The 20414-nt window shown below is 51.9% G+C and overlaps 1 protein-coding gene across 3 annotated transcripts; it reads left to right on the top strand.

Moving 5' to 3' along the window:
• Positions 1-3549: 3549 nt before the first annotated feature.
• si:ch211-284o19.8 (protein lifeguard 1) lies at positions 3550-20399 on the top strand. Of its 3 annotated transcripts, none has more exons than XM_059951590.1 (7): positions 3550-3785; positions 5968-6058; positions 7015-7109; positions 15849-16049; positions 16729-16857; positions 19218-19361; positions 19881-20399. In XM_059951590.1, the coding sequence occupies exons 1-7, from the start codon at positions 3723-3725 to the stop codon at positions 19881-19883; spliced, it is 726 nt and encodes a 241-aa protein (XP_059807573.1). In that variant the 5' UTR covers positions 3550-3722; the 3' UTR covers positions 19884-20399. The 3 variants fall into 3 exon arrangements, with proteins under 3 accessions (XP_059807573.1, XP_059807571.1, XP_059807572.1); XM_059951588.1 differs by having other exon boundaries at positions 19802-20399; XM_059951589.1 differs by lacking the exon at positions 3550-3785 and adding an exon at positions 4458-4758 and having other exon boundaries at positions 19802-20399.
• The last annotated feature ends 15 nt before the right edge of the window (positions 20400-20414 follow it).

Genomic DNA, 20414 nt, shown 5'->3' with positions numbered 1-20414 from the left:
TGCATTAAGAGGTTGTTGCAGTGGTAGCACTCAGCCAGATTTTTAATCTCCCTGCTATGTACTGATTTGTCACCGACTTTGATCCAGCTTGTGACAGTGGTGGGATCCGCTAACTTGAATATGGCATTGGAGCTGTTCTTAGGCACACACAGTCACAGTGAGTCAAGCCAGGGGGCTAAGCACACGGATTTGTGGTGCATCTGGGTTAATGGAGGTGCTGTTGTCAGTCCGATTGACCGGGGTCAGCAAGTGAGAAAATCGAGGATCCAATTGCACAAGGAGCTATTGAGGTCAAGGTGTTGAAACTTACTGATTCGTCTTGAGCAGATGATAGTACTGAATGCTGAGTTGTGTTCGATAAAGAGCATCCTGATGATTGCACCTTTGCTGTCCAGATACTCCAGGGCTGAGAGAAGAGCCAATGAAATAGCTTCTGCTGTCGACCTGTTGTGCCAGTAGGCAAACTGGAATGGGTCCAAGTTGCTTCTCGGTCAGAAATGATATGTTTCATCACCAAAGCATCACTGTGGATGTGAGTGTTACTGGATGATTAATTGGAGTAACTGGAGTGCAGTGCCACAGGGACTGGCGCTGTGCATTGTTGTTCGTTACCTATATCAACAACCTGGATGATAATGTGGTTAATCAGCAAATCTGCAGATGACGCCGAGACGGGAGGTGTAGTTGTCAGCATGGAAGACTAGCAAAGCTTGTAATGGGATCTGGACCAGCTGGAAAAATGAGCTGAAAAAATAGTAGATGGAATTTAATGTAGACAAGCGTGCAGTGTTGCACTTTGGGAGAACCGACCAGGGTAGATCTTGCCCAGTGAGTGGCTGGTCACCGAGGAGTGCAGTAGAACCAAAGGATGTGGGAATACAGGTCCAAAACTGATTGAAAGCATCATCACAGGTAGTTAGGGCTGTAAAGGAAACTTTTGGCACATTCAGTATTGAGTACAGGAGTTGGGACGTTATGTTGAATTTGTATAAGAGATTGGTAAGGTCTATGTTAGGGTACTGTGGGCAGTTTTGGTCGCCTAACTACAGGAAAGATGGAAATAAAACTGAACGAGAACAGAGAAATGTTAAAAGGTTGTTGCCGGGACAGAAGGACCCGAGTTATAAGGAAAAACTGAATAGGTTAGAATTTTATTCCCTAAAACGTAGAAGACTGAGGGGAGATTTGAGGGGTATAGGTAGGGTAGGTGCAGGCAGGCTTTTTCCACTGTGGTTGTGTGAAACTACAACTAGAGGCCATGGGTTAAGGGTGGAAGGTGAAATGTTTACGGGAACATGAAGAGAAATGTATTCACTCAGATGGGTGGTGAGAGTGTGAAGTTAAAATGCCTGCTTTAGATTTCAACGTTTAAGAGAATCTTGGTTAGATACATGGATAAGAGGGGAATGGAGGGCTATCGTCCAGGTGCAGGTCAATGGACTAGTCAGCTTATACAGTTCAGCATAGAGTAGATGGGCTGAAAGGCCTGTTCCTCTGGTGTCGTCTTCTATGACTCTCTGATAGTCATTGAGGCAGCCTACCATGTTCTGGTTGGGCGCCAGATTCACTGACGCCTGCTTGAAGCAGGTGGGTACATTAGACTCCCGGAGTGAGTGGTTCAGGATCTCATTGAGCACTCCAGTCAGTTGATCAGCACAGTTCATTAGTGCTTGGCCAGGTACCCCATTTGGACCACAGCTTTCCTCGGGTGCGCCCTTCTGAAGGATGCTGTCATGTCGGCCTCATGGACTGGGTCACTGGAGGCTGCATGAGTTCCTCCATGGTTTCATGATCAAAGTGAGCCAAGGAGGCATTCAGCTCACCTGGAACCAAAACCCTATGATCCCCTATGTCACTTGATTCAACGTGGGAAGAGGTGATAGCATTCAAGCCCTTCCACAGGTGTCCATGGTAATGAATGTAAAGTATTCAGCACTTGTTGGTGAAATAAATGGTTTTCATCTCTATTCTAAAGGGACATCCACTTATTTGAGGCTGTGCCCTCTGGTCCTAGACTCTCCTACCATTGAAAACAGCCTCTCCACATCCACTCTATCTATGCCCTCTGGTCCTCTATTAAGGCCTTTCAGTATTCTGCAGGGTTCAATGAGATCCACCTCATTGTTCAGAACTCCTGTGAGTACAGTTCCAAAGTCAAATGACGTTCTTCATATGTTAAGCCTTTCAGTTCTGGGATCATTATTGTGAACCTACTCTGGACCCTTTCCAATGCCAGCACATTCTTTATTCTACATTGAGCCCAAAACTGCTTACAAGACCCCAAATGTGGAGTGTAATGGCTGTGTGCAGGGTGTTTTTATCAATGTGTATAGTGTCACGTCAATTTGCAGTGTGTGTGACAGTGTGTGGTGTGCCTGTGTGTCGTGGGTCCCTAAGGACTGAATGGACTGGAGTGCAAGGAAAATACCAAACATCCACTCTGTCCAGGGGATCTTCCAGACAGAGAATAGATCCAAGTTCTGCAAACTGACCAGTTTCTTCAAAAAACAAGAATAAAGCTGACTAGTGGGATTTGGCCTTCAAGTAAAGATTGTACACAGGAGCTGGCCTATGGGTGGGGGAAAGACAGCGAGAGAGATCCAACACAGAAATAGGCCCTTCGGGCCATCCAGTTCCTACTGACCACCAATCCCATTCCTATCAGTCCCACACCCAGATTCTACCCCTCACCAACACCGAGGGACAATTCATGGCAGCTGATTAACCCACCAACCCCTATGACTCTGGGATGTGGGTGGGGACCAGTATTCTTGGGGGAAAGCATGGGGTCATAGGGAGAGCATGCAATCTCCACATACACACATACAGCAGAGGCTGGGATCAAATCCGGGTCTCCGGAGCTGTAAGTTTAAGAAATGAAATGAGGGAGAAATAGATGGTCTGGGGAGGTAGACTGATGAGGCAGACAGTGGGATGGAGAGGGGGAAAGAGATACAGAGGGAAGAGAGAGGAGAAAGAGAAAGACAGTGGGTGAGGGAAGGGGAGCGGGAGAGAGGGAGGAAGTGGTGAAATGGCAAAGGGGAGAGAGAAAATTGGAGAGAACTGGTAGAGAAAAGGGGAAGGAAAGAGGGAGGGAGAGAGGGATGGGAAGAGGTTGTAGAGAGGGAGAGGGGATGAGAAAGGAGAAACGAGGATGGTGGTGGAGAGGGAGAGAGGGCAAAGGTGGGAAACAGGAGAGGGGAGTAAAGGAAGGAAAAGGGTGGTAAAGAGGGAGGGAGGATAGAGAAGAGAAAGGGAGGGGGAGAGAGAAAAATGTGGGAGAGAGGGATGGCGAGTGGTAGGAAAGGAAAATAGGTGGGAGGAGGGGGGGAGAGAAAGGGGGAGTCGAGAAATAGAAGGGAAAGGGATGGAGAAGGGAGAGGGAGAAGGTGAGAAGACAAAGAGAGAAAGAGGAAGGACAGAGAAGGTGCTCAGAGTGAAATCCTTCTCATGAGATAGGCAGTGGCAGCAGAAGGAAGTATGGGGTTGTGAAACAGCACTATCCACATCCGCTGGGCCTTTCTCCACTTCCCCCTCACATCATCTGTCCCATCTCTCTGGATCCAAGAACCACCCACTCAGGGCAACTTCAAAGGAGGCTTGAGTGTGGGCAAAATCCGGGAACAGAGCCCTGCGTTGGAGGCATACATAAGTGGCTGCAGAGCGACAAACGAAACAGCTGGAGGAACTTGGGGTTGGGCAGCGTCTGTGGAGGGAAACCCATGGCCAACGTTTTGGGTCGAGACTCTGCGTCAGGACCGAGAGTGGAAACGAGCGGACGGCTGGTATGGAGGGGGAAAGGGAGGGGTAAGGCGGAGGCAGGCAGATGTCCGTGGCCTGAACTTCGTTCACTCCTTACTGCACAGAACTGTTCCTCCTGTGTTCATGGAACATGGAAACAGGCCCTCCAGGGCTGCTTGTCCAAGCTGGCTCCATTTACCCATATTCCTCTCAACCTGCTCTGTCCATATGACCCTTAAACATTGATAGTCCCTGCCTCTATCACCTCCTGTAACAGATCCGTCCACACACTCACCACCCTCCTCTGTCTTCTATTTCTAGACTCACCTGACCTGGAGAAACGACTAGGACCATAAGGTCACCCCTTAGTCTCCTTTGCTCCAGGGAAAAATGTGCCAGGCTGATTACTGTCTCCATATAACCCCAACCTTGTGGATCTGGCAACACGCTGGCGAATCTCCTCCGCCTTCTCCCTAACGCAGCTGCATCCCTGCAGTTAGAGCAGTGAGCAGAACTTCATACTGTTCACCAGGCCTCCTCTCACCCATGGAACCTTGCCTGGCCGGGTAGGAGAGTCACCGTGGGCCCCTCTCTCTGTTATTCTGCACATCTCTATCTCTCTCACTTTCTCTCTCTCTTTCCCCACCTCTCTTTCTATCCCGGTACCTTTCACTCCCTCTCACTCACTGTAAACCCGAACCCCCTGTTTCCAGACTCCTCTACCCTGGCGGTGGAGGGAGGGGGGGACTGAGAAGATTTCTCTGAAATTGCAGGGGCTGTGCGAGGTGCAGGCAGTCACCTGCCATTCTCACGTTCCCCACAACCACTGCTGTCTGACAGTGGACCAAGATCCGTACTGACTTCCTACCACACCCTGACTTCCCCTTTTGAGACACAGCAGCCTGCTACCTGTTGCCCCATCTTATCTCGGCTGAGAGGACGGGACGGAGCATTCCAGCAGGCAGGAGGGAGGCCGCGAGACCCAGACCTTAACCTCAGCCCTCTCCGGGAGTGATGGTAGTGGTGGGAAAGGGATGGGGCGGTAGGGGGGGGAACAGAGATTTAAGCTGAAAAGTGGGAGTGTGATAGGGGAGAGGAGGAGAGAGAGAGAGGGAGAGGGAAAGGGAAGGAGTGGGGGACTTGTGGGGAGGAGGGAGCTGAAGAGGAGGTGTTATGGATTGACTGGTGGTCGAACTCCCTCTCTCTGCACCACAACCTCCAGTAATCAACTCCCCCGCACCCCTGCCATCTTTCAAAATGTTAATTTCTTCCGGCCTCCCCCTCGTCGTTTCTGCAGGCAATGGAAACCTCGAGCAACTCACACAAACTGCTGGAGGAGCTGAGGGAGTCAGGCAGCTTCAGTGGAGGGGAACGGACAATTGTTGTTTCAGGCCTAGAGCCTTTATCAGCAGAGTATTACCCCCCTCTAAAGGCGCTGCTTGACCTGCTGATTTCCACCAGCATTTTGTGTTGGTGTCTCTGTCTCTCAATTTCTCACTCTCACCATCATTGTTTATCTCCATCTTGCCCCTCACACCCCCCTTTCCATTATCCTCTATCTTTCCTTTCTCTCCTTTCCCTTGCCCTCCCCTCTCCCCCTTCCTCCCTCCTTCAGTACCTGTGGGAGGGGGAAACTGTCTTATGACACATGTGTAACAGAAAATGAAGCTTGAGGGAGGAGTTGTGTATCATCACATCCAGTGCACCCTCCCCACCTCCCCACCCAACCCCACTGAACTGACCAGCACCCCACCCCCAAAAGGCCCTGGAAACAACAGAAGTAGGGAGGGGGCTGAAACTTCTGCCCTTCCCATCCAGACTCTGTAGATCCCAGAACAGGTAGGGGGGATGCGAAGGAGGAGGAGAGTCTCAGTCCTAACCCTCACCACCAGGGGTACTGAGCCCATGGTTAAGTTGGAGAGTGAGGGAGAGGGCAGGAGGGAGGGCAAGGGAGAGGGAAGGAGGGACGTTGAGGGAGAGGGAAGGAGGAAGGTGTGAGGTAGGAGGGAGAAGGGGAGGGACAAGGGGAGGTGGAGGGTGAGGTGAGGGTGAGAGGGGAGGGTGAGAGAGGGTGGGGGAGAGGGTTGGGGAGGAAGGGAAGGAAGGAGAGGTGGGAGGGGGGGAAAGGGAGCAGGGAGACTGACCCTAAGGGTTGAGGGTAGGGTAGGGACAGAGAGGATAGTTTCAGCTATCGCCCTGACCTGATGGCATCCCTCCTCTCCCCAGGAGTCACCTCCTTCAGCAGTACAAACTATGAGCTCTGAATATGATAACAAGACGATCCTTGTCCACAACGAGGTGCCTGCTGCCTTGAGAGGTAATGGTGCCGCACAGGGTGACCCAACCAAGCTACTGATGTCTCTACAGAGCATTTTCCAACCAGCACAGGATGTGGAGTAACAGGGAACTTGTGGATTAACAGTCCTGCACATCAAACATTCACAGTCCGAGGGATTGTGTATGGTGGGAGTGAATGGGAAAGGGTGGGGTCCATTGGGATTGTGGACGGTGGGAGTGAATGGGAAGGGGTGGGGTCCATTGGGATTGTGTACGGTGGAAGTGAATGGGAAGGGGTGGGGTCTGTTGGGATTGTGTACGGTGGGAGTGAATGGGAAGGGGGTGGGGTCCATTGGGATTGTGTACAGTGGGAGTGAATGGGAAGGGGGTGGGGTCCATTGGGATTGTGTATGGTGGGAGTGAATGGGAAGGGGTGGGGTCTGTTGGGATTGTGGATGGTGGGAGTGAATGGGAAGGGGTGGGGTTCATTGGGATTGTGTACGGTGGGAGTGAATGGGAAGGGGTGGGGTCCATTGGGATTGTGTATGGTGGGAGTGAATGGGAAGGGGTGGGGTCCATTGGGATTGTGTACGGTGGGAGTGAATGGGAAGGGGTGGGGTCTGTTGGGATTGTGTATGGTGGGAGTGAATGGGAAGGGGTGGGGTCTGTTGGGATTGTGTTCCGTGGGAGTGAATGGGAAGGGGTGGGGTCCATTGGGATTGTGTTCGGTGGGAGAGAATGGGAAGGGGTGGGGTCCATTGGGATCATGTACGGTGGGAGTGAATGGGAAGGGGTGGGATCCACCGGGATTATGGGCAGTGGTAGTGAATGGCAAGGCATGGGGACTGCTGCGATTGGACAGCCAGGCAAAATCAGAGTCAGCTGTCTCACCATCCCACTTGGATTTCGGGGCCCGACCCCATCTGTGCCGGCAAAAGGATGGAGGAACCTCAGGAAGGTATGGCTGTAACTAACCAGAACCTTGTCCATTCACAGCACCCCAAGATGCGCCACCCAGTTACACGAGCAACTCTGAAATATTCCCCCAGAGTCTGGATGATCAGAAAATCCGGCAGCACTTCATCAGGAAGGTCAGAAGAGTGATGGTGTGGTGAGAATGTTAGTTGGAGGAACCAGTGTGGATGGAGTCCCACACTGTCACCGGGAATGAGTGATGGGGTGGTGTGGAGGGAGCCTCACCCTGTGTCTGACCCTGTCCCTGGGAGTGTGTGACGGGACGGTGTGGAGGGAGCCTCACCCTGTGTCTGACCCTGTCCCTGGGAGTGTGTGACGGTTCGGTGTGGAGGGAGCCTCACCCTGTGTCTGACCCTGTCCCTGGGAGTGTGTGATGGGACGGTGGTGAGGGAGACTCGCCCTGTGTCTGACCCTGTCCCTGGGAGTGTGTGATGGGACAGTTAGGAGGGAGCCTCACCCTGTGTCTGACCCTGTCCCTGGGAGTGTGTGACGGGACAGTGGGGAGGGAGCCTCACCCTGTGTCTGACCCTGTCCCTGGGAATGTGTGACGGGACGGTGTGGAGGGAGCCTCAGCCTGTGTCTGACCCTGTCCCTCGGAGTGTGTGACGGGACGGTGTGGGGGGAGCCTCACCCTGTGTCTGACCCTGTCCCTCGGAGTGTGTGACGGGACGGTGTGGAGGGAGCCTCACCCTGTCCCTGGGAGTGTGTGACGGGATGGTCTGGGGGGAGCCTCACCCTGTGTCTGACCCCGTCCCTGGGAGTGTGTGACGGGACGGTGTGGGGGGAGCCTCACCCTGTGTCTGACCCTGTCCCTGGGAGTGTGTGATGGGACGGTGTGGGGGGAGCCTCACCCTGTGTCTGACCCTGTCCCTGGGAGTGTGTGACGGGACGGTGTGGGGGGAGCCTCACCCTGTGTCTGACCCTGTCCCTGGGAGTGTGTGACGGGACGGTGTGGGGGGAGCCTCACCCTGTGTCTGACTCTGTCCCTGGGAGTGTGTGACGGGACGGTGTGGGGGGAGCCTCACCCTGTGTCTGACCCTGTCCCTGGGAGTGTGTGACGGGACGGTGTGGGGGGAGCCTCACCCTGTGTCTGACCCTGTCCCTGGGAGTGTGAGACGGGACGGTGTGGGGGGAGCCTCACCCTGTGTCTGACCCTGTCCCTGGGAGTGTGTGACGGGACGGTGTGGGGGGAGCCTCACCCTGTGTCTGACCCTGTCCCTGGGAGTGTGTGACGGGACGGTGTGGGGGGAGCCTCACCCTGTGTCTGACCCTGTCCCTGGGAGTGTGTGACGGGACGGTGTGGGGGGAGCCTCACCCTGTGTCTGACCCTGTCCCTGGGAGTGTGTGACGGGACGGTGTGGGGGGAGCCTCACCCTGTGTCTGACCCTGTCCCTGGGAGTGTGTGACGGGACGGTGTGGGGGGAGCCTCACCCTGTGTCTGACCCTGTCCCTGGGAGTGTGTGACGGGACGGTGTGGGGGGAGCCTCACCCTGTGTCTGACCCTGTCCCTGGGAGTGTGTGACGGGACGGTGTGGGGGGAGCCTCACCCTGTGTCTGACCCTGTCCCTGGGAGTGTGTGACGGGACGGTGTGGGGGGAGCCTCACCCTGTGTCTGACCCTGTCCCTGGGAGTGTGTGACGGGACGGTGTGGGGGGAGCCTCACCCTGTGTCTGACCCTGTCCCTGGGAGTGTGTGACGGGACGGTGTGGGGGGAGCCTCACCCTGTGTCTGACCCTGTCCCTGGGAGTGTGTGACGGGACGGTGTGGGGGGAGCCTCACCCTGTGTCTGACCCTGTCCCTGGGAGTGTGTGACGGGACGGTGTGGGGGGAGCCTCACACTGTGTCTGACCCTGTCCCTGGGAGTGTGTGACGGGACGGTGTGGAGGGAGCCTCACTCTGTGTCTGACCCTGTCCCTGGGAGTGTGTGACGGGACGGTGTGGGGGGAGCCTCACCCTGTGTCTGACCCTGTCCCTGGGAGTGTGTGACGGGACGGTGTGGGGGGAGCCTCACCCTGTGTCTGACCCTGTCCCTGGGAGTGTGTGACGGGACGGTGTGGGGGGAGCCTCACCCTGTGTCTGACCCTGTCCCTGGGAGTGTGTGACGGGACGGTGTGGGGGGAGCCTCACCCTGTGTCTGACCCTGTCCCTGGGAGTGTGTGACGGGACGGTGTGGAGGGAGCCTCACCCTGTGTCTGACCCTGTCCCTGGGAGTGTGTGACGGGACGGTGTGGGGGGAGCCTCACCCTGTGTCTGACCCTGTCCCTGGGAGTGTGTGACGGGACGGTGTGGGGGGAGCCTCACCCTGTGTCTGACCCTGTCCCTGGGAGTGTGTGACGGGACGGTGTGGGGGGAGCCTCACCCTGTGTCTGACCCTGTCCCTGGGAGTGTGAGACGGGACGGTGTGGGGGGAGCCTCACCCTGTGTCTGACCCTGTCCCTGGGAGTGTGTGACGGGACGGTGTGGGGGGAGCCTCACCCTGTGTCTGACCCTGTCCCTGGGAGTGTGTGACGGGACGGTGTGGGGGGAGCCTCACCCTGTGTCTGACCCTGTCCCTGGGAGTGTGTGACGGGACGGTGTGGGGGGAGCCTCACCCTGTGTCTGACCCTGTCCCTGGGAGTGTGTGACGGGACGGTGTGGGGGGAGCCTCACCCTGTGTCTGACCCTGTCCCTGGGAGTGTGTGACGGGACGGTGTGGGGGGAGCCTCACCCTGTGTCTGACCCTGTCCCTGGGAGTGTGTGACGGGACGGTGTGGGGGGAGCCTCACCCTGTGTCTGACCCTGTCCCTGGGAGTGTGTGACGGGACGGTGTGGGGGGAGCCTCACCCTGTGTCTGACCCTGTCCCTGGGAGTGTGAGACGGGACGGTGTGGGGGGAGCCTCACCCTGTGTCTGACCCTGTCCCTGGGAGTGTGTGACGGGACGGTGTGGAGGGAGCCTCACCCTGTGTCTGACCCTGTCCCTGGGAGTGTGTGACGGGACGGTGTGGGGGGAGCCTCACCCTGTGTCTGACCCTGTCCCTGGGAGTGTGTGACGGGACGGAGTGGAGGGAGCCTCACCCTGTGTCTGACCCTGTCCCTGGGAGTGTGTGACGGGACGGAGTGGAGGGAGCCTCACCCTGTGTCTGACCCTGTCCCTGGGAATGTGTGACGGGACGGAGTGGAGGGAGCCTCACCCTGTGTCTGACCCTGTCCCTGGGAGTGTGTGACGGGACGGAGTGGAGGGAGCCTCACCCTGTGTCTGACCCTGTCCGTGGGAGTGAGGGGATGATGTGGGGGATGCCTCACCCTGTGTCATGTAAGAATGGAATGGCAGTTGTCACTGGGATCTTTAACGAGCACGTAGATTGGGGTGCACGGGTCGTTCAGGAAGAAATACCACCTTAGTCTTCTGTTCATTCTGGGGCAGCTCGCTCACCTTTGGACACCGCCAGACACTCAGCTCTCATTTGTGGTTCCAAGTAGCTGTTTGCAATTGTTAGCAGCCACACTCCTGCATACAGCATCGGCAGGTGGGCTAAAGCCGGTGAGAGTACCTAGAGAGCCTCATATTCTGCTGAGATAGGGGCATGCTTATTCTAGCGCGTGGTCAGCTCTGGCGGATTGCGAATGAGAACAGCAGTGACATCCAATGGCCAGGAAGGTGGTCCTGCCACACTTTGTACAGAGCAAAGGGGGTGATAAAGCACAGGGGAAGTCCTGGTCATCCATTACAACCAAGAAAGTCACCAGTTTATGACAACTACTTGAAACACTGGAGCCGGGCTTTTGCGGTTGAGAGAGTGGGACTGCCCCCGTGTAACAGGCTTTCCACTTTAGAAACTCACCTGCGCTGGTCTCCTGTCACTGTTGGATATGACCGACAACCAACAGATTGGGTGAATCAAGTTCACCTCCGTGGTCTTGAGGAGGACTTCACAGAATGCATCTGAGATAGCTTTCTTGAACAGCAAGTTTGTGAACCTGCAAGGGAAAATGCTATCTTAGATTTTGTCCTGTGCAATGAGACAGGTAAAATTAACTATCTTGCACTTAGGGACCATAGAACACTGCAGCACAGTACAGGGCCTTCAGCCCTCCATGTTGTGCCGACCCATATAATCCTTAAAAAAAAGTGCTAAACCCACATACCCCATAACCCTCCATTTTTCTTTCATCCATCTGCCTGTCCAAGAGGATTTTACATACACCTGATGTTTTAGCCTCCACCACCATCCCTGGAAGTCATTCCAGGCACTCACAACCCTCTGTGTAAAAAAACTTACCCCTGATGTCTCCCCTGAACTTCCCTCCCTTAATTTTGTACATATGCCCTCTGGTGTTTGCTATTGGTGCCCTGGGAAACAGGTACTGGCTATCCACCCTATCTATGCCACTCATAATCTTGTAGACCTCTGTCAAGTCCCCTCTCATTCTTCTACGCTCCAAAGAGAAAAGTCCCAGCTCTGCTAACCTTGCTTCATATGACTTGTTCTCCAAACCAGGCAACATCCTGGTAAATTTCCTCTGCACCCTCTCCATAGCTTCCACAGCCTTCCTATAATGAGGTGACCAGAATTGAACACAATACCCTAAGTGCAGTCTCTCCAGATTTGTAGAGTTGCAAACCGTCTTAGAAAGAATGATCACAGTATGATTCAATTTCTCATGCATTTGTGTAATAGACCATAAGACATAGGAGCAGAATTAGATAATTTGGCCCATTGATTCTGCTCTGCCACCCATCCTGGTTGTTCTCTTTTCCCCTCTCAATCCAATTCTCCTACCTTCTCTCCCTGTAACGTTAAATGACCTTACTAAACTCCTGCTTTAAATGTATCCAATGACTTGGCCTCCACAACCAACTGTAACAAGAATTTCTACAGATTCATCACACTCTGGCTAAAGAAATTCCTCCTTTCCTCTGCTCAGGAACAGCTTCTACCCCTCTGCCATCCATTTCCTAAATGGACATTGAACCCATGAACACTACCTCACTTTTTTAATATACAATTATTTCTGTTTTTTTGCACAATTTTAATCTATTCAATATATGTATTACATAAATTTAATTATTGATTTATTATTATTTTCTTCTTCTATATTATGAACTGCTGCTGCTAAGTTAACAAATTTCACGACACATGCCGGTGATAATAAACCTGATTCTGAAGGGCCATTCTTGTACTCTGAGGCTGTGTCCTCTGGTCCTAGATTTACCTAATTTAGGAAACATCCTCTCTGCATACCCTCTGATTAAGCCTTTCAATATCCAGTAGGCTTCCCAGAGCACCCCCCCCCCCACCACCATTATTCTAAATTCTAGTGAGCACAGGCCCAGAGTCATCAAACACTCTTCATATGTTAACCTTTCCATTCCCAGGATCATTTTCGTAAACCTCCTTTGGATCCTTCCCAATGCCATCTCTTCTTAGATAATCAACACAATATTCCAGGTGCAGTCTGACCAGCACTTCAGCATATTATGAAATTCCTCCTCATCTCTCTTTGAAAGGAGTGTCCTTCTATTCTGAGGCTGTAGTCCCAGATTCTCCCACTATTGGACACATCCTCTCCACAACAGCTAGTTTATTATGCCCTAAAGAAAGGAGGCGACAACGGGATGGGGAGGAGCTGGCTAGTGTTGACTGGGATCATGGCCCTTATTGTGGGACAGTTGAGGAACAGTGGAAGTCTTTGCAAGAGATTTTTCATGGTGCTCAACAAAAGTACATTCCAGTTAATAGTGAGGACTGTTAAGGGCGAGGAGGGCTGGCCTGGATAACTAAGGAAGTAAAATAAAGCATCAAATTAAAAGCTCATGAATACATAATCTGCCAAGAGTAGTGGGAAGTTGGTGGATTGGAAAACTGTCAAGAAGCAACGGAGAACCACTAAGCAAGCAATAAGGAAAGGGACAGTAGATTATGAAAATAAACTAGCACAAAATATAAAAACAAATAGTAAAATATTTATAATCATGTGAAGTAGAAAAGGGTGGCTAAAGTGAACTTCAAAGAAGGGGAAATTAATATTGAGAAATGTGTGGAAATGGCTGAGGCCTTGAACGACTATTTCATGGTGGAAATCATGTCTAATATGTTAAAGAAAGATATCATGGACACATTGGGAAGGGTGAGGATACTGATACTGTCACTAAAGAGGTAAAGGGTAGATAGATACCATGTTCTTATGGGATCCTTTAGAGTATTGCTAGAAATAGCAGAAGTTATAGTAGATACAAAATTTACCAAATTTCTCTGGACTCTGGGCAGGGACTGGTGGATTGGAAGACAGTGAATGAGACATCACTACTTGAAAAAGGGATGGGGGCAAAAAATGGGCATCTATAGGCCGGTTAGCTTCGTGTCTGTAGTCAGGAAACTGCTTGAAGCTATCATTAAGGAAGAAATATCAAGACAAGTGGTTCCATCAGGCAGATGGAACACCGTCATTTCTATGATACAGGAATTCATGAAGAACAGGAGTTATGCGACAAACTTATCAGAGTTCTGGTCTCTGGACTCAGAGGCTATAATGAGCACAGTAGATAGATGGATGTTGTATGTACTTGGATTTCCATAAGGCATTCGATAAGGCTGCAGAGAGATGTAGATAGGTCAGCTAACGAGCAAATGGAGTACAATGTTGGTAAATGTGAGACCATCAACCTTGCATCATGCTGTTGTGCAGAGGGACTTGGAAATTCCTGTGTTTAAACTGCAAAAGTTGGTTTGCAGATGCGGCAGGTTATCAAGAAGACAAATCAAATGTTGACCTTCATTGCTGGAGGGATTGAATTTAAGAGCAGGGAGGTTATATGCTGCAACTGTACAGGAGAGTGGAGTACTGTGTGGAGTTCTGGTCTTCTTACCTGAGGAAAGATCAAAGTTCAAAGTAATTTTATTATCAAAGTATATATATTCCACCATATACAATCCTGAGATACATTTTCTTGTGATCATACTCAGTAACTCCAAGAAACACAGTAGAGCCGATGGAAGACCATAACTAACAGGGCGGCTAAGCAACCAATGGGCAAAGGACAACCAACAGTGAAAAAAGAAATAACAATAATAAATAAATAATCAAACAAATAAATAAGCAAACAATTCAAGAGCTTGATGGTTGAGGGTAATAACTGTTCTTAAACCTGGTGGCGTGGGTCCTGAGGCTCCTGTAACTTCTTCCTGATGACAGCAGCGAATAAAGAGCAGGGCCTGGTTGGAATGATCCTTTGATGATGGATGCTGCTTTCCTGTGACAGTGGACCATGCAGATGTGCTTAATTGTGGAGTAGGCTTTACCCGCCATATCCACTCCTCTTGCTCGGATTTCTGGTTCCTATCAGGCTGTGATGCAACCAGTCAATATTTTTTCAGTCACACACCTATACAAGTTGGTCAAAGGTGTAGATGTCGTGCTGAATTTACTTCTAAGTAAAGGTACTGTCGTGCTTTCTTCATAATTGCACTTATGTGCTGGGCCCAGGACAGATCTTCTGAAATGCTGATGCTGGGCAGTCAGGAATAGCTCCGGCTTCCTCCTGAAGTCAATAATCAGCTCATTGGTCTTGTTGGCATGGAGGTTGTGGCCTGTCTCACAATCTCCATTCAGATACTCATTCATCACCACCTTTCATTCAGCCAAGCAGTGGTGTCATTAGCAAACTTAAATATGGCATTGGAGCTTCACCTCATTGTCATAATACTGGTTTTAGAGGCAGTGAGGAGAAGATTCACCACGTTGATTCAGAGATGAGGTAGTTAGCCTATCAGGAAGATTGGGTCACCTGCTGGAATTCAGAAGACTGAGTTAATATACTCTCAACCACACAGTGGGTCTCATAGATGCATACTGCATACAATTATGATAGGGACAGATAAGCTAGACAGGAAAGCTGTTTCCACCGTTATGTGTGACTAGAACAAGGGGGCAAGATCTCAAGATTTCTGGGCTAGATTTAACACAGAAACTACTTTTCTCACATAGTGAACCTGTGGAATTCTCTGCCCATGGAAGCAGTAGAGGCTGCTTCATTAGATATATTATTTAAATTTTTGCATTGCAGGGGAATTAAGGGTTATGACTAAAAGTAAGTGGAGATGAATGCAAGGCCAGGTCAGCCATGATCTTATTGAATGGTGGAGTAAGTCTGGCAGGCTAAATGGCCGACTCCTGGCTCCTTTCTTATGACTCTTTCCCTGGGAGTGTGTGGTGGGACAGGATTGAGGGTGTGTGGTGGGACAGGATTGAGGGAGTGTGTGGTGGGACAGGATTGAGGGAGTGTGTGATGGGACAGGATTGAGGGAGTGTGTGATGGGACAGGATTGAGGGTGTGTGGCGGGACAGGATTGAGGGAGCGTGTGGCGGGACAGGATTGAGGGAGCGTGTGGCGGGACAGGATTGAGGGAGCGTGTGGCGGGACAGGATTGAGGGAGCGTGCGGCGGGACAGGATTGAGGGAGCGTGCGGCGGGACAGGATTGAGGGAGCGTGCGTCGGGACAGGATTGAGGGAGCGTGCGTCGGGACAGGATTGAGGGAGCGTGCGTCGGGACAGGATTGAGGGAGCGTGCGTCGGGACAGGATTGAGGGAGCGTGCGGCGGGACAGGATTGAGGGAGCGTGCGGCGGGACAGGATTGAGGGAGCGTGCGGCGGGACAGGATTGAGGGAGCGTGTGGCGGGACAGGATTGAGGGAGCGTGTGTCGGGACAGGATTGAGGGAGCGTGTGGCGGGACAGGATTGAGGGAGTATGTGGCGGGACAGGATTGAGGGAGTGTGTGGCGGGACAGGATTGAGGGAGTGTGTGGCGGGACAGGATTGAGGGAGTGTGTGGTGGGACAGGATTGAGGGAGCCTCATGCCGTGTCTTCTCCCCAGGTGTTTGTGATTCTGGGTGTACAGTTGCTCTTCACCTTTGGTCTGGTCTGCGCCTTCACCTTCGCATCAGAGATCAAGGACTTTGTCTGGAAATACCCAGCAATATACTATTCCTCCTTTGCAGTCTTCCTTCTCACCGTCATCACTCTGGCCTGCTGCAAAAGCATTCAGCGCCGATACCCTTGGAACTTCATCTGCCTGGTAAGACCCATGGTCTCTCTCCTCACTTCACTTATTCAGACCATATATCATTCAACCCTCACTCCCTTGACCCTTTGCATATCCTGCATCTCCTCCCCTTCTCCCATCGCCACTTTCCTCTCTCCAACCCAACTGCTTACCCTCTGCTGTGCAACTCTCAGGGGAAAGGGGGAAGAGAGAGTGGAGAAGGGGTGAGAGGGGGCGAGGTGAGAGGCAGCAGAGGGGGAAGGGCAGGGGGAGAGGTGGAGGGGCTGAGTAGGGACAGAACGAGGGAGGGGACTGGTAGGAGGATGGGGTAGGGAGAGGGGGAGGGGGAGCAAAGCAAGAGGGGAGGGAGAAGGGAGGAGTGGGGGGGGAGAGGGAGGGGAGGGAGGAGGGGGAGGGGAGGGAGGAGAGGGGAGGGGAGGGGAGAGGAGAGAGTGGAGGGGAGGGGGAGAGGAGGGGAAGAGAGATTGAGAGAGAAAGAAAGAAGCAGATGACGTGCAGAAGGTTATGATGGAGTGACAGAAAGAGGAAGAACGAGTGAGGCAGATAGACTGAAAGGCAGAGGGACAGGAAAGGTGAAAGAGCAAAGAGGGAGGAAGGATGAGCCGTGTTTCTGCTGGACATGGACAGGTTGTGGATCTTGTCTTCTGCTCCCGTTCTGGACTCCACCTGACCTACTGTACCCCTTCTCCAGGCCTTCCTGACCCTCAGCCTCTCCTACATGGTCGTCATGGTAGCTTCCTTCAATGACACCGTCTCTGTTATGATTGCTCTGGGCAGCACGGTGGCTGTGTGTTTCGGCATGATCCTCTTCTCCAGTCAGGTGAGTCCCTCTTTGCCCTGCACAGCAGTTCATTTGGCCCTTCTAGTCCGTGCAAGCTTGTGGAACAGTCCCTTTCTCCCATTCTGCAGGTGGGAAGGATATGGTTGCACTGGAGAGAGGGTGAAGATTTCCCAGGATGTTACTGGGAGCAGAGAATTTTAGGTACAGGTAGGGGCTGTTTTCTGTGGAGCAAACATTGAGGGGTGATGCGGTAGCAGTTTATAAAATCACGCATGGATAAAGCAGACCATCACATAAGAGAAGACAAGACATGGACATAGAGAGTGCAAGAGGAGGAAGGTTCTGCTCCAGTGATACAAGGTCCTAATGAAAGTGCCCCTGGGATATTGGGTAAAAGTCTGGTCTCCCGACTCAAGGACGGGAAAGCCTGCATCAGAGGTTCACTGAATTGATTCCTGGAATGGTGGTGGATTGTCCCATTTGGAGAAATTAAACAGACCGGACCTGTACTCTCTGGGGTTGGGAGAATGAGAGAACTCATTGAAATCTCTCCAAGACGAGACAGGTGAGTGAGAGGGACAGGGTTTCCCAATGACTGGATATGCCAGGCCCGGTGGTGGTGGGTCTCCATCTCCAATTTGGGGCCATCATAAAGGACTCCTTCCATCCTGCGCACGGACTGTTTGAACTGCTTCTGTCTGGTAGGCGCTTCAGATCCCTCCAGACTAAGACTAATAGGCACTGGAGGTTTTTCCCCTACTGCGGTCACTTTGCTGAACAGTTAACTGCCGGTTAACTGTCGGCTAACTATTACTTGGATTGCACTACTTGTATGTATAATCTATATTTTCATTTATATTTATCATTATTATTGTTATGAGCAGAGAGACATCTGCCGGAAGTAAATTCCTTGTATGTGTACAGGTACTTGGCGATTAAAGTCTGATTCTGATTCTGATTCAGGACAGATGGGGAGAGATTCTTCTCCTGCCCCAGTGGAGGGAGAACCTCTGTAATTCCCTCCCCGAGGGCAGCGAAGGAGGAGTCTATCGATGAGTTCAGTTGAAACAGAGACCAAGAGAACAATGGAATCAAGTGCCACAGGGCAGCATCAGACTTGACCTCCATGAAAGGTGATCAGGTTCCATTCAGAAGCGAGATTGGACACCTGGCCAAGTGGTGCCGCAATAACAGCCTCTCACTCAGCATCAGCAAAAGTTAAAAAGCCGATTGTTGGCCTTTAGCAAAGGGAAAGAGGGTGAACACACACCAGACTACACTGGGGGAACTGGCGGTGGAGAGAATCAGTAGCTTTAAATTCCTGTTTGCTTACATATCGAATCACCCTTGCCAGGCTCACCACATAGGAGCAATCACAAGGCGCCAATGTCTTTACTTAGACTTGGCTTGTCTCTGAACAGTCCATCACACTTCTGCAGGTGTGCTATTGGAAGCATTCTGATTAGTTACATCACGGCCAGGTACTGTAACTCGTATGCACAGAAACTTAAGCAGCTGCAGAGATCACAGGCACATCCCTCTTGGCCATCAGCAGAATCCCCAGGAGTCGATACATCAAGACAACACTATTCATTATTGAAGATCCTCACCATCCCATGCCATATTCTCACAACTAACATCAGGAAGGAGATAAAGAAGCCTGAAGTCCCATGCCTCCAGGTCCATTTCTCTGCCAAGAGAACTTTCCTATCCTCAGGTAACCATCTCACTTTTCTGTCCCTGAGTAACCACCTCTCTTGTCAGGAGGGCTTCTCTTGCGCAGGAAGAGCTCTCTGCCCTTGGGTAACCACCACTTAGGTAATAAGACCTCTGTCCCTGGTTAGCCACTTCTCTGGTAATGAGAAGCCTCCTGTCTCTGGGTAACCACCCCCTCTGGGCAGGTGGACCTCTTGGTCATTGGGTAGTTACCTCCAGTCACAAAGACCTCTCCATCCTTGGGTAATCACTCTCTGATCAAATGAAGCCCTGTGTACCTGAGTAAATACCTCTCTGGTCAGGAACTTTCTGTCACTGGGTAACCACCTCTCAGGGTAAGAGGACTTCTTTTCTATGGGCAAGAGGATCTATTGGTAATCATCTTACTGGGCAGGACCTCTCTGTCCCTGGGTAACTACTTATATGGTTAGTAGGGCCTACCTGACCTTGGGTACCACTTTTCTGGTCAGGAAGAACCCTTTGTCCCTGGGCAAACACCTCTTTGCCAATGGTAACCTTAACCCCACACTTGGGAAGGTCAGGTCTTCAGTGATGGTGAGGAAGGTTGGAAGATAATTTGCTCATGTATAGATGGACTTGTGCAGGTGGCAATAAACTTACCTTTCAGTCCTGCCTGATGCTAACCTTGCTTTTTACTCCCCCTCCCTTCCACCTGCCCCTAGACTCGGCTCGACTTCACCTGCTGTAATGGCTTCCTCCTGGTCCTTTCCATTGTGGTTATCATGTTCGGATTCTTCTGCATCTTCTTCTACAGCCAAGTGCTGCATGTGGTCTATGGGTCCCTGGGAGCTCTGGTCTTCTCTCTGGTGAGTATCGGAGACTGCCCCTCTTCATCTATCTCTGGGAACACCATTCCCCATGCCCTAACCACCCCCCCACCACCACCGGTAGTTGGGTGAGGAAGTACTTTTTTTTTGTCCAGTCTGGACAAGTGTGCTCAGAATAGAGGGTCTGTCGAAGACTTTAAAGTTTGGGGGCAGCTGGTTAAATGAAAAGTGAAGCACTCTCCACACTGTCCCATCACAAAATAATAGGGACAGGGTCAGAGTCAGTCTGTGCCATCCCACACCCAGGGACCTTATCAGACATGGTGAGATTCTCTCCACACCATCCCGTCACACACTCTCAGGGGCAGAGTCAAACTTAGGGTGTGGCTCTCTCCACACCATCAGGTCACGGGCAGGGAATGCCGTTCTCCCGCCACAACCGCACTCCCCAATACCCACCCCTCTTCTTTCCCTTCCAGTTTCTGTTTGTTGACATCCAGCTCACGCTGGGCAACAATCAGTTTGGGCTGAGCCCTGAAGATTATGTCTTTGCTGCAGTGATCCTCTACTTGGACATCATCTACATCTTCATTCACCTGCTGATGTTCGTGGCCTCCCTCCGGCAGTAGGAGTCCTGAGAAGAGCAGTGTGGAGTGGGAGACTGGTCTCACCAGAGAGGGCATTTTGTGTCTCAGGGCACCGGGATATTGGGATGCTGCAGCTTTTCCTACACCCCAAACCCAATGAGAACCTCTACTGCACCTTCCTTTTCCCTCCCAGTCCCACCTGCTTTCTCCCCACCCAGCACCTGGCTTAAGTGCTGCAAAACTGTCTTATCATTAATAAAGTATTTTTGATAACTTAATATGCATTACCTCTGCCCCCTGCACAGGTACTGTAGACAGAAGAGGCATGAAGGGATGTTGGTAAAGTTCAGGCAAATGGCCACTGGGTGCCTTGGTAAGCACGGTTGAGTTGGGCTGCAGGACTGGTTTCTCTGCTATACAATATGGCTCCCTCTCCCCGACTCAACAGGCTTATTCTCTCCTCCCGACACAGTATACAGTAGGGAAGCATACCTTTGCGAGCGTC

Source organism: Hypanus sabinus, chromosome 26 (genome assembly GCF_030144855.1).
Source record: "Hypanus sabinus isolate sHypSab1 chromosome 26, sHypSab1.hap1, whole genome shotgun sequence".
Lineage (NCBI taxonomy): Eukaryota > Metazoa > Chordata > Chondrichthyes > Myliobatiformes > Dasyatidae > Hypanus > Hypanus sabinus.
Note: the sequence above shows the minus strand (reverse complement) of the source record. Positions and strands in the feature narration are given on the sequence as shown.

Excerpts from the sequence above, each read along its gene's own strand:
- si:ch211-284o19.8 (XM_059951588.1), top strand. The coding sequence starts at position 3,723 with ATGGCCAACGTTTTGGGTCGAGACTCTGCGTCAGGACCGAGAGTGGAA. Across the intron at positions 16,050-16,728 it reads CTTGGAACTTCATCTGCCTG|GCCTTCCTGACCCTCAGCCT; the intron begins GTAAGACCCATG and ends CCCCTTCTCCAG. Across the intron at positions 16,858-19,217 it reads TGATCCTCTTCTCCAGTCAG|ACTCGGCTCGACTTCACCTG; the intron begins GTGAGTCCCTCT and ends ACCTGCCCCTAG.